Raw genomic sequence first — 13,727 nt, forward strand, 5'->3', positions numbered from 1 at the left:
GGTGGGGGGGTTATAAAGGAGGAATAAAAACAGGAAGTCCCAAAATTAAATGGAGACACTTCAAACAAAGCTCAGCTACCTATTGCTGCGAGACAAAGCTGATGTACATGAAACACACACACATACACTGAAATACGCACACACTCTCTGCCTTACAGCCTCAGTATGACCTTTAAACAGCCTCGGTATGACCTTAAAACAGCCTCGGTATGACCTTTAAACAGCCTCGGTATGACCTTAAAACAGCCTCGGTATGACCTTAAAACAGCCTCAGTATGACCTTAAAACAGCCTCGGTATGACCTTAAAACAGCCTCAGTATGACCTTAAAACAGCCTCGATATGACCTTTAAACAGCGTCAGTATGACCTTTTAACAGCCTCAGTATGACCTTTAAACAGCCTCGATACGACCTTTAAACAGCGTCAGTATGACCTTTTAACAGCCTCAGTATGACCTTTAAACAGCCTCGGTATGACCTTTAAACAGCCTCAGTATGACCTTTAAACAGCCTGGAAGTCCCAATCACTAAAATGACGATGTCATCCTCTAGGAGGAGCTTCCTGGGAGTGGGCGGGACTTCATATACAGGGAGATGATGAGGCGTGGCCTGTCGTTCTGACCAATCAGCTTCATCGAGGGGCGTGGTCACGACCAATCCTCAGCTTGGAGAGAAGGCTGTCTCTGCCCACACAGGTACGTTTACCCTGAACAGGTTCTGCTCTGGTTCTGCTCCAGTTCTGTTCCAGTTCTGCTTCAGTTCTGTTCCGGTTCTGATTTGGTTGTGTTCCACTTTTGATTTGGTTCTGATTTGTTTCCTCTATGGTTCTGCTCAGGTTCTGTACCGGTTCTGTACTGGTTCTGTACCAGTTCCTGCACATTATTTGGAACCATTTGGAGCTTTTCTTCCGGAAATGAATTTGTTTAGAGCCAGAAACGTCATTTCTCAGCTGGAACCTAGACCAGCAGGATTTCATGGACTTGAAGAGACGACGTCAGTAGGCGTCAGTGTCTCTGGAGATGAGTGACCGTCAGACGTACGGTGGGTGCAGTGGTCTCATTCACTTTTGGCTCGTCCTCGTGCTTTGGTCCAAACAAAAATCTTTAAAAACAGAAACAACGTTTGCAGACGCTTGATGTCTTCTGGGACGTCCCCCGTCAAATACTTGTCTTGGTTCTGGTGGTTACAGACTCTTCTTGGTTCTGGTGGTTACAGACTCTTCTTGGTTCTGGTGGTCAAAGACTCATCTTGGTTCTGGTGGTCAAAGACTCATCTTGGTTCTGGTGGTTACAGACTCTTCTTGGTTCTGGTGGTCAAAGACTCATTTTGGTTCTGGTGGTTACAGACTCTTGGTTCTGGTGGATAAAGACTCGTCTTGGTTCTGGTGGTGAAAAACTCTTCTTGGTTCTTGTGGACAAAGACTTATCTTGATTCTGGTGGTTCTGGTCCAAACTGGTGGAACGTGTCTGGTTAAAGGATCCTGAGCAGAACCAGATGAGGAACCAGAGGTCATTTGGGGGAGAAGGTTTCAGAGTTCTGGGACCAGGTGGAGGACGAGATCAGACTGGACAAACACTCAGCGTGTCCTTATCAGGAGACACGTTTTCATATCTCACTGAGATGGCCCGTCACTTGGAAATGAGACGTGAAGTTGAGCAAACAAAGAAAATACATTTTTTAATGTGCAGTGGAAGATGTGCAGTGACTCAGACAGGTTGTTTTCTGTCTGTCTCTGTGTCTCTGTCTCTCTCTCTGTCTCTTACAGCATTGTGTCTTTGGACCTGTCTCTCCCTCTGAGCTCCTCATTGAAAGGTGGCCTGTCTTACCGGCCCAGGTTAGTCTGTCTGTCTCTCTGTCTGTCTCTGTACCTGTCCATTGACCTGTCTTTATTGACAGTGTCCTGTCTCTCTGTCCTCAGGTGATTAAGGAAGTGTCTCCATCTTTCTTCTCTTCTCGGTTTTCCTCCAGATTCACTCTGCTGACAAACTGCAGACACAGTAAGAGTCCTCATCACTTGTCCACATATTCACAGGTCTTCAGGTCCTTCAGGTCTTCTGCTCCCCGTCTTAATAGAGTCTTTAGCGTCTCCAGAGTGAGCTGAGCGATAAATGTGCCCGAGTGATGTCCCTTGAGTTAGTCCTGCCTGTCTCTGAACCAATCAACTCTCTGCTGCGCTCTCTGAACCAATCAGCTCTTAGTTTAATAGCATAAAGGGGCGGAGTCTGTGTATTCGGGGGGGGGGGCATGAGCATAGGGGGGCGGGGCCAGTGTGATGATGAACGTGTGATTGTGAACGTTTGATGATGAACGTTTGATTGTGAACATGTAATTGTGAACGTCTGATGATGAACGTGTGATTGTGAACGTGTGATGATGAACGTGTGATTGTGAACGTGTGATGAAGAACGTGTGATTGTGAACGTGTAATTCTGAACGTGTGATTGTGAACGTGTGATGATGAACGTGTGATAAAGAACGTGTGATTGTGAACGTGTGATTGTGAACGTGTGATGATGAACGTGTGATAAAGAACGTGTGATTGTGAACATGTGATTGTGAACGTTTGATGATGAACGTGTGATGAAGAACGTGTGATTGTGAACGTTTGATGATGAACGTGTGATGAAGAATGTGTGATTGTGAACATGTGATGATGAACGTGTGATTGTGAACAAGTGATTGTGAATGTGTGATGAAGAACGTGTGATTGTGAATGTGTGATTGTGAACGTGTGATTGTGAACTTGTGATTGTGAACTTGTGATGAAGAACGTGTGATTGTGAACTTGTGATGAAGAATGTGTGATTGTGAACGTGTGATGATGAATGTGTGATAAAGAACGTGTGATTGTGAACGTTTGATGATGAACATGTGATGAAGAACGTGTGATTGTGAACGTTTGATGATGAACGTCTGATGAAGGGTGTGTGATTGTGAACATGTGATGATGAACGTGTGATTGTGAACAAGTGATGAAGAACGTGTGATTGTGAACGTGTGTTTGTGAACAAGTGATTGTGAACGTGTGATGAAGAACTTGTCATTGTGAACTTGTGATGAAGAACGTGTGATTGTGAACGTGTGATTGTGAATGTGTGATGAAGAACGTGTGATTGTGAATGTGTGATTGTGAACTTGTGATGAAGAACGTGATTGTGAACGTGTGATTGTGAACTTGTGATGAACGTGTGATTGTGAATGTGTGATTGTGAACTTGTGATGAAGAATGTGTGATTGTGAACGTGTGATGATGAACGTGTGATAAAGAACGTGTGATTGTGAACGTGTGAATGTGAACGTTTGATGATGAACGTGTGATGAAGAACGTGTGATTGTGAACGTTTGATGATGAACGTCTGATGAAGAATGTGTGATTGTGAACGTGTGATTGTGAACAAGTGATTGTGAATGTGTGATGAAGAACGTGTGATTGTGAACATGTGATTGGGAACGTGTGATGAAGAACTTGTGATTGTGAACTTGTGATGAAGGACGTGTGATTGTGAACATGTGATTGGGAACGTGTGATGAAGAACTTGTGATTGTGAACTTGTGATGAAGGACGTGTGATTGTGAACATGTGATTGGGAACGTGTGATTGGGAACGTGTGATTGGGAACTTGTGATGAAGAACATGTGATTGTGAACGTATGATTGTGAACGTGTGATGAAGAACATGTGATTGGGAACTTGTGATTGTGAACTTGTGATTGTGAACGTGTGATGAAGAACGTGTGATTGTGAACTTGTGATTGTGAACTTGTGATTGTGAACGTGTGACGGAGTCAGTTTAAAGAATCCGAACAGGATCAGGGAGCAGTGCTGTTGGTCTGTAGAGATCTGAATTCATGATTCTGTCACAGATGATTTCTGACATCACGGTCACGTGACCACGTGTCCGCTGTCTCGGCGGTTCATCGTCTCAGAGAGACAGTCTGCCGCAGGTTGTCCTCCATCATATTTCATCTGTGTCTTTGCTTCAACCAAGAAGCAATCGTCCTCTAAGAGGACGATTGCTTCTTGGTTCGAAGGTGATGGCGTCTCAAACATTCTGACTAAAACTGAAACCTTGAACTGTCTCTGTGGACTCAGTTTGTCTTTGTGGACTCAGTTTGTGTCTGTGGACCCTTTGTCTGTCTGTCTCTCCGTCTCTCTGATCAGTGGTCAATCAGTACTTGATCGTTTGTTTAAATAAAGTTTATGTTCACAGTGTTTAAATGATGTTTTTCTGTGTGCCAGAGAAGCGAGGGATGAGCGGAGGTGAAGTCTCGTATGGACGAGCGTTGCTCCTGAGGACAAACACAACGACAGACAACAAACAGGTAAACAAATAACATCACTGCGGTAGCGGCTGGAGGCGGAGCTAAAGTTAACCATGTCATCAGCTCCTCCAGGGGCTCCAGCACAGGGGACGGTCGGGGGCACAGGGCTGATGGCTCCTGACAGGAAACAGTTAACTCTGGGTCACTCTCAGATTCTGAGACAAAACTACAAAACTATAAAACTACAAAAGTATACAACTATAAAACTACAAAACTATAAAACTACGAAACTATGAAACTTCAACATAAACTTTACTGTTTTAGATCTTTGAGATAAACATACAGTGTGTGTGTGTGTGTGTGTGTGTGTGAGTGTGTGTGTATGTGTGTGTTTGTGCGTGTGTGTGTGTGTGTGTTGCAGTGTGTGTGTGTGTCTGCAGACAGAGCAATGGAGGACGAGGAGGAAAAAGAGGGAAGTGAAGAAAGAAGGAAAGAGAAACTTCCTGTCGCCTCCACACCTGTCCCGGGGTCGCCATGGTAACTACTGCTCTGTTTCTCTCTCTCACGCGCACACGGACACACGGAAGCATACACGCACACAGTAACACACACACACACGCTCTGATCAGCCGATTGATCGTTTTCGGTGATTTCTGATGTTTCAGCTCGGAGTCGTCTTCGTCCTCGGCTCTACCGTGACGACAGCGAACAGACTGTCTTTGTGTTTACCTTTTACTCAGCATGCCTGGGTGCCTCACCTGTGTGTGTGTGTGTGTCCAGGTGTGTGGTGTGGACTGGAGACGACCGCGTCTTCTTCTTCAACCCCACGATACACCTGTCTGTCTGGGAGAGACCGGGTGAGCTGATTGGTCGAGACATCAGCTGCATCATCGATGACCCACCGCACAAGAGGAAGAAGACCACGACAACTGCCAGTCCGTCACCTGTCTGCCACTTCACCTGTCTGTCTCCTCACCTGTCTGTCTGTCACCTCACCTCTCTGTCATCTTACCTGTCTGTCTGTCTGTCTGTCTGTCTGTCTCCTCACCTGTCTGTCAGTTATCTGTCTGTCTCGTCACCTGTCTGTCATCTCACCTGTCTGCCTGTCACCTGTGTGTCTGTCTCTTCACCTGTCTGTCTCCTCACCTGTCTGTCTGTCTGTCATATTAATAACATAGACATAGTTGATGTCTTTCTGACAGACGGCGGCTGTCAGTCAACTGGTCTCCATGGAAACGATGAAGATGATGAACATGAGCACACCTCAAAGAGGAACAGGTAAATCCGATGAGCCAATCAGAGAGCACAACAGAAACCAGGTCAAAGGTCACAGGTTTGGTTTGTCTCTCTCTCTGTCTGTCTGGCCTTCTGTCTCTCTGTCTGTCTCTCTGTCTCCATGTCCCCTTGTCTGTCTGTCTCTCTGTCTGTCCCTCTGTCTGTCTGTCTGTCTCTCTGTCTGTCTCTCTGTCTCCATGTCCCCTTGTCTGTCTGTCTCTCTGTCTGTCCCTCTGTCTGTCTGTCTCTCTGTCTTTCTGTTTGTCTGTCCCTCTCTCTGTCTCTATGTCCCTCTATCTGTCTCTTTAGATCAGAGGAGACGATGTCTCTCATCCCTCGTCCAGGTGAAGTTAAGCTCCTCCCCCTGGAGCTTCGGATCACTCATTTTAGAGACATGCTTCTGGAGAGAGGGGTAACACACACACACACACACAGACACACACACACACACACAGACACACACACACACACACACACACTATCTCACACACACACACACACACACACACACACACATACACACACACAGACACTACTTTCTATGTTCTATCAAACACTGAAAATCTTCAAATATTTTTAAATTTCATCACACTGAGTATTTTAGTCAGACTGAGTATTTTAGTCAGACTGAGTATTTTTGTCAGACTGAGTATTTTAGTCAGACTGAGTATTTTAGTCAGACTGAGTATTTTTGTCAGACTGAGTATTTTAGTCAGACTGAGTGTTTTTGTCAGACTGAGTATTACTATCAGAGTATTTGTAGGTGAGTTTTCTGCCTCGTGTTTTGAGTGTCAGTCTGGTTTTCTCGAGGATTTCAGTCTCTTGCTCGTCCCGTTTTCTCGCTCCTTTTGATCTTTAATCGAACTCTGAAACATCTCTGTTGGTAACTTCAAAGAGGACTGTCTCGTTCCTGAACCTAAAGAGTTTTGGGGTAATTTGTTAATTTTTTAATTCTCAGACTCACAGATCACATGTCCTGTGTGAAATCTAAATACAGCAAAGAATGATCAGGAAGTCTACAATACTCCCCAAATAAAGGTACAAGGTAGGTTTGTTTTATTTTTCTTAAATTTCGTTTAAGAAGAAATTGAATTAAAGGTGACCCTAAATCCTGCTTCGTGTTTTGGCGTTGAAGGAGGAGTTGAGGAGTCTCTGGGGAAAGAAGCTGCTCTGTACTCTGGTGGTTCGGCAGCGGATTTCCCAGAATGCAGCAGGATGAACAGACTGTGTCTGGGGTGGCTGCTGTCTTTCAGTGTCCTTTGGGCTCTGCAGACACCTCAATCCACCGAGGACACTGATGCTCTGTGGATGGGAGCCAGCGATGCTCTGTAGATGGGAACCAGTGATGCTCTGGGCAGTTTGAATCACCCGCTATAGAGCTTCCTGTCCCAGGCCATGCACGAAGCGTGCCGGTTGGTGATGTTTCCAGTCAGTATTTCCGTCAGTATTTCTATTGCTCCTCTGTAGAGGGTAACCAGGATCTGTAGGAGTCTTTGCCTCCTAATTTCTGAGTTTTACTGACGTTGAGCAGTCGGTTGTTCTCTGTGCACCACTCTGCAAGATTGTTGATTTCCTCCTCGTTTGAGTTCTCCTGATGTTTGAGTGCGGTCATGGGTGTACAGTGTGAAGAGGAGGGGGCCGAGCACGCGGCCCTGGGGGGCTCCGGTGTTGAGCACTAATGTAGAGACTCTCTGGGGTCTGCATGTGAGGAAGTCCAGTATCCAGTTGCAGTGTGTTGTACTGAAGCCCAGAGTTCAGTTTTCCCATCAGCTTCATTCGATTGTTGAATTCTGAGCTGAAGTCAACAAACAGCATCCTGATGTAACTGTTCTGATCCTCCAGCTGAATGAAGACTGAGTGAAGACCAGTAGATATGGCGTCCTCTGTGGATCTGTTGGTTCTGAAAGCATACTGGTGAGGGTCCAGGCTGGCAGGGATGTGGTCTAGGGCTGTAGTCATTACAATTAGACACTGCAGACTTTTTAGGTACAGGAACAATGATGGCTGTCTTGAGGCAGGAGGGAACAGTCTCTGTGAGAGCGAGATGTTAAAAATGTCAGTTATAACATTAACAAGCTGATCAGCACAAGTTTTTCGTACACGTCCAGAAATGTCGTCTAAACCCTCACGATCTGCATTTTCTGCCAGTCGACTTGTGCTGGTCACCTCAGAAAAAACATGGCTGCAGCGAACAGACTGCTTATCAATAATGGGGAAAATTCTTCCATTAAAATAAACATTTTAGAGTTTCTCAGACTCACTGATTCGTCGTGTTTGTTCATCTGAGGGGATTCTGTTCGTCAGCTTCTTTTAGATAATCATCCAGCGCAACATAAACGGCTTCTGATCAGGTGACCACGAACGCCACCTGATGGATCCTGTCATGTCACGTGATCAGACCTCTGCACTGAAGCGTTCACACTGACGAGCGTTTATGACTCAGTTTGTTCTGACGAGGGTCAGCATCGGCTGATTACCAGAGCGGCGGCTCGGCGGAGTGATACCTGCAGAGTGAACAGTCCCAGTGCACTCAGGGAACACCTCCTGTCCAATCGGATTGTTCTGTCAGAACCAGCTGCTGATTAAATCTAAAAGTGATCAGCAGGTTAAGATCTCACCTGTGGAGCTCCAACAGTTGCACCGAGTTCACTGCCACGTTCGTTTTGTTTTATCACATCAGAAACGTCTGTTCACACAGTAACCACGGAAACAATGTCGGTTCACACCGTAACCACGGAAGCAATGTTGGTTCAAACCGTACCATGGAAACATCTGTTCACATGTTAACCATGGGAACAACATCTGTTCACACCGTAACCATGGAAACAACATCTGTTCACACCATAACCACGGAAACATCTGAACATTCACACACATTCACTGAACCTGGTGGTTGTTTATGACCCCAGTGTGTGTACGTGTGTGTCTGTGTGTGTGTGTGTGTGTGTGTGTGTGTGTGTGTTTGTGGTCGTCAGGTGTCGGCGTTCTCCACCTGGGAGAAGGAGCTCCATAAGATGGTGTTTGACCCTCGTTACCTGCTGCTCACCTCAGACCAGAGGAAACAGGTTCACCTCCACACCTTCAGTCACTGACAACGAGACAGGAAATTATGTCACAGCTCTTACCTGTGTGTGTGTGTCTGTATGTGTCTGTGTGTGTGTGTGTGTGTGTGTGTGTGTGTGTGTGTGTGTGTGTGTGTGTGTGTGTGTGTGTGTGTCTGCGTGTGTGTGTGTGTGTGTGTGTGTGTGTGTGTCTGCGTGTGTGTGCGCAGGTGTTTGATCAGTTCGTGAAGAGTCGGCTGAAGGATGAGTACAAAGAGAAGAAGACTAAACTGCAGAAAGCCAGAGAGGAGTTCAAACAGCTGCTGGAGGAGGCCAAGATCACCAGCAGGTTAGTCCACCTCAGTCCACCTCAGTCCAGCTGTTCACCTGGACCTGCAGGTGTTGGTCTGGTGTTTCTGATGTTTGTGTTCTCAGCTGATGGAAAGAAACTAAGTGTCATTGGGGCTGTTTCAGTTCCACATTCAGACTCTGCTGTGTCTCCTGTAGGAGGCGCTGCTGTTCTGCTCCATGTGTCTCCTGTAGGAGGCGCTGCTGTTCTGGTCCATGCGTCTCCTGTAGGAGGCGCTGCTTTTCTGGTCCATGTGTCTCCTGTAGGAGGCGCTGCTTTTCTGGTCCATGTGTCTCCTGTAGGAGGCGCTGCTGGTCTGGTCCATGCGTCTCCTGTAGGGGGCGCTGCTGTTCTGGTCCATGCGTTTCCTGTAGGGGGCGCTGCTGTTCTGGTCCATGCGTCTCCTGTAGGAGGCGCTGCTGGTCAGGTCCATGTGTCTCCTGTAGGAGGCGCTGCTGGTCTGGTCCATGCGTCTCCCGTAGGGGGTGCTGCTGGTCTGGTCCATGCGTCTACCGTAGGGGTCGCTGCTGGTCTGGTCCATGCGTCTCCCGTAGGGGGCGCTGCTGGTCTGGTCCATGCGTCTCCCATAGGGGGCGCTGCTGTTCTGGTCCATATGTCTCCCGTAGGGGGCGCTGCTGGTCTCTTTGTTTTCTTTCTTTCTCTCGATCTCTCAGTGGTCCGTTTGATCCATGTTGTCTCTTTGTCTTTGTCTGTCTATCTGTCTGTGTGTCTCTGTCTCTCAGTGGTCCATTTGGTCCATCTTGTCTCTTTGTCTCTCTTTCTGCCTGTCTGTCCGTCTCTTTGTCTCCCTGTCTCTGTTTCTCTGTCTCTGTCTCTGTCTCTTTGTCTGTCTGTCTGTCTCTGTCTCTTTTTCTGTCCGTCTCTGTCTGTCTGTCTCTGTGTCTCTGTCTCTCAGTGGTCCATTCGGTCCATCTTATCTCTTTGTATCTTAGTCTGTCTCTCTGTCTCTTTGTCTCTTTGTCTCTCTGTTTGACTCGGTGGTTGGTTCTCCAGGAGGAACCGTCTCGTTCTCTGTGTTTTCTTCGCAGGTCGACCTTTAAGGAGTTCTGCGGTCGTTACCGTGGTGACCAGCGGTTTGATGCCCTCAACAGGAAGAAGGAACAGGAAGTGCTGTTTCATCATTACATCACTTCCTTAAAGAGACGAGACAAAGAGAACAGAGCTCGGCTGAGGAAGATGAGATGAGAACCTCACAGAACCTTTGGAGAACCCATCAAGGACCTTCCAAAACCTTCCAGGCCATTCTCCCAGAACCTTCCAAAACCTTCCAGGCCATTCTCCCAGGACCTTCCAAAACCTTCCAGGCCTTTCTACCAGGACCTTCCAAAACTCTACAGGCCTTTCTCCCAGGACCTTCCAAAACCTTTCAGGCCATTCTCCCAGGACCTTCCAAAACCCTACAGGCCTTTCTCCCAGGACCTTCCAAAACCTTCCAGGCCTTTCTCCCCAGGACCTGTTCCAAGTTCTCATTGATGAGTCCTGGATTTTGAACTGCTAGTTCTCTTGGAGAACCAGACCAGAACCATGGAAACCAGATTGGTGTCTGTTCCCCATCAGAACATCTCCCAGTGAGACCACCTGAAGAATCAGACTGGTCTGTGGACTCTGGACTGGAGTGGACCTGCTGAACTGGTCCAGAATTGGACTGAATGAAAATATCTGAGCCACGTAGAACTGGTTACACTGGTTACACTGGTTACACTGGTTAAACTGGTTAAACTGGTTACACTGGTAACAGTGTTTACACCATTTAAACTGGTTACACTGGTAACACTGGTTAAACTGATTGAACTCAATACACTGATTACACAGATTTCACTGGTTAAATTGGTAACACTGGTAACACTGGTAACACTGGTTGCACTGGGTAAACTGGTAACACTGGTTTCACTGGGTAAACTGGTAACACTTGTTACACTGGTTACCCTGGTAACACTGCTTACACTGGTTACACTGGTTACACTGGTGCACTGGTTAAACTGGTCAAATTGGTTACACTGGTCGAACTGGTCGAACTGGTTACGCTGGTTCAGACGCCTCTCATACAAATTTAACCCCTTTTGAACTCTGAGCTGATCGAGAAACATGAAACAAAAAAAAACAAGAAACTAGAAGATTTGGAAAATAATTTGATAAAGCACGTTAGGGTAAAAAGTGCATTTGTTTGTTTGTTTATTTGTTTGTTAATATAATTAGTTATTTGTTTTTAAGTTTTTAAGATATTTTTCTTGTTAATCCTATACACATATATTTAAAAATGACCATGTAGAACTTGTTTTTTTGTTTTTTAAACTTTTTTATGTTTTATGTAATTCTCTGGAAACGTTTCCATCTTTTTCTTTTTCTTTTTCTTTTGCTTAGTTTTGGGTAATTTTTTATTAATTTTTGAAAGAAATCAAGCCACTTTGCTAAAACTGTTTAAACTGGTTAAACTGGATAAACTGATTGGACTGGTTCAGCCGGTGAAACTCAATGAATTGGTTAAACTGGTTGAACTGGTTAAGCTGGTTAAAGTCACTGAACTGAATCAGAGCTCAAATATCTGTCTGTTTCTCTGTCTGTCCTCTGGCCGAGCTGGGCCCTTCGACTGACTGATCCAAGTGCACCCTGGGAATCGTAGTTTTCTTCTGTCCTTCAGTCTCTGTGTCCACAAGAACATGAGAACACGAGAACATGAGAACATGTGAACATAAGAACACAAGAACTTTAGAAAATGAGAACGACAGAACACAAGAACTTTAGAACATGAGAACATGAGAACATGAGAACACGAGAACATTAGAACATGAGAACTTGAAAACATGAGAACATTAGAACATGAGAACACAAAAACTTTAGAACATGAGAACTTGAAAACATGAGAACATGTGAACATGAGAACACAAGAACATTAGAACATGAGAACTTGAAAACATGAGAACTTTAGAACACGAGAACACGAGACTACGAGAATGTGAGAATACAAGAACACGAGAACATTAAAATGTGAGAACATGAGAACATTAGAACATCATTAAAACACAAGAACATGAGAACACAAGACTACGAAAACATGAGAACACGAGAACATTAGAATGTGTGAACACAAGAACACGAGAACACAAGAACAGTAGAACATGAGAACTGTAGAACACAAGAACATGAGAACACTGGAACATGTAGCTGACTGTTACTGTAGGAACCTGACGTGCTGATTGGCCCGGCCATGACTCCGCCCCCTCGGCAGATGACCTGTTACCACTTCCTGTCTGATGTGTTTTTGTTTGTTTTTGATGCTGCTGTAAACAACAGATTTTTTATGTTGAGATGAAGATGTAAGCCCCGCCCCCTCGCCTGTCAGTAACAAGGTGAGCTGTGATTGGACAGACTTTGTGTCCGGATGTTCTGATTGGATGTTTTTTAGTGTCCTGACCTCTGATTGGACAGTGTCTGTGTGTTGTTCATCAAAGTGTTTTAATTAAACTGAAACTCTGAAGATGCTGCTGTCTGTCTTTCTGTCTCTCTGTCCCTCTGTTTGTCTGTCTTTCTGTCTCTCTGTTCCTCTTTTTGTCTGTCTTTCTGTCTGTCTGTCCCTCTGTCTGCCTTTCTCTCTGTCTGTCCACCTGTCCTCCTGACTCTCTGTCTGCCTGCCTGTCTGTCTGTCTCTCAGACAGAGGGACAGAGGGAGTGACAAGGCTAGTTGAGTCAAGTCAAAAGTCTGTCTCTCTGTCCCTCTGTCTGCACCTGATCCACACTAAACCTGTACCTGATCCACACTGAACCTGCACCTGATCCACACTGAACCTGCACCTGATCCTGATTGAACCTAAACCTGATCCACACTGAACCTGCACCTGATCCACACTGAACCTGCACCTGATCCACACTGAACCTGCCGGTAGGTGTGACCCATGTCAGGGCCAGGTGCTGTCTGCCAGTGTGATGTGTACTGGGTCTTGTTCTGTGGTCTGCTCTTAGACCTGTTGAGTATTGCTGAGCCAGCAGATGATGAAGAACCCACTGGACCCACGTCCTCTGCATGTATCTGCTCTCTGGGATCTTAAAGTAGCATCGTGACAGTGTCACATATATATATATATATATATTTATATATATATATATATATATATATACACACTAGGTTCAGTGTGGATCACTTGTACCTGTTTTTTGTATTTCTGTGAGTTTATCATGATGTGTGTATTTCTGTGAGTTTATCATGATGTGTGTATTTCTGTGAGTTTATCATGATGTGTGTATTTCTGTGCAGTGTTTGCAACACCCCATATTTCGATCCTGTAAAACACTGATTGGATGTGGCTGATTTCACACAGCTGTGTTGCATGATTTAATTTACATGTATGTAATTTATATATAGACTGCTTTCATTTTGATTTCACACCAGTCGAATCATCACAGCTGTTTGTTCGGACAGAAACATTCATTTCAGGTAAAACAATCTTTTAATGAACTTTATCAACACTTCATGAATCATCTCACAGCTGATGCACCAATCAGAGAAACCTACGGAGAGCCGCCAAGGTCACATGACGCAGAAAACGAGAGGACGCCATGATGACCGACAGCTGGAAAACACCAAGAGTCACCGCAGACCACCTTCACCACAGGACCGATGATGATGATGATGATGATAATGATGATGCTGTGATGAAGATGACATGATGGTGTAATGATAAAGAGTGTCCAGCAGAGGGAGGCAGAGCTGAGGAGGTTCAGCTCTGTGTCACTGAGGGATGCTGGGAGGAGGAGGAGGAGGAGGAGGAGGATGACGCCAGCAGA

At 45.6% G+C, this 13,727-nt stretch overlaps 1 protein-coding gene across 1 annotated transcript; it reads left to right on the plus strand.

Annotated features, from left to right (window-relative positions):
* Positions 1-341: 341 nt before the first annotated feature.
* Positions 342-10,391, plus strand: LOC121958966 (transcription elongation regulator 1-like protein). Its single transcript, XM_042508151.1, has 12 exons — positions 342-357; positions 553-695; positions 1,766-1,834; positions 1,919-1,997; positions 4,240-4,322; positions 4,684-4,799; positions 5,043-5,197; positions 5,465-5,540; positions 5,847-5,949; positions 8,513-8,602; positions 8,809-8,927; positions 9,977-10,391. Exons 1-12 carry the CDS (start codon positions 342-344, stop codon positions 10,131-10,133), a joined length of 1,206 nt encoding a protein of 401 aa, XP_042364085.1. The 3' UTR covers positions 10,134-10,391.
* Positions 10,392-13,727: the final 3,336 nt, after the last annotated feature.

This window comes from Plectropomus leopardus, chromosome 19 (genome assembly GCF_008729295.1).
Source record: "Plectropomus leopardus isolate mb chromosome 19, YSFRI_Pleo_2.0, whole genome shotgun sequence".
Classification (NCBI taxonomy): Eukaryota; Metazoa; Chordata; class Actinopteri; order Perciformes; family Serranidae; genus Plectropomus; species Plectropomus leopardus.

Excerpts from the sequence above, each read along its gene's own strand:
- LOC121958966 (XM_042508151.1), top strand. Across the intron at positions 4,800-5,042 it reads CCTGTCCCGGGGTCGCCATG|GTGTGTGGTGTGGACTGGAG; the intron begins GTAACTACTGCT and ends GTGTGTGTCCAG. Across the intron at positions 8,603-8,808 it reads CCTCAGACCAGAGGAAACAG|GTGTTTGATCAGTTCGTGAA; the intron begins GTTCACCTCCAC and ends GTGTGTGCGCAG.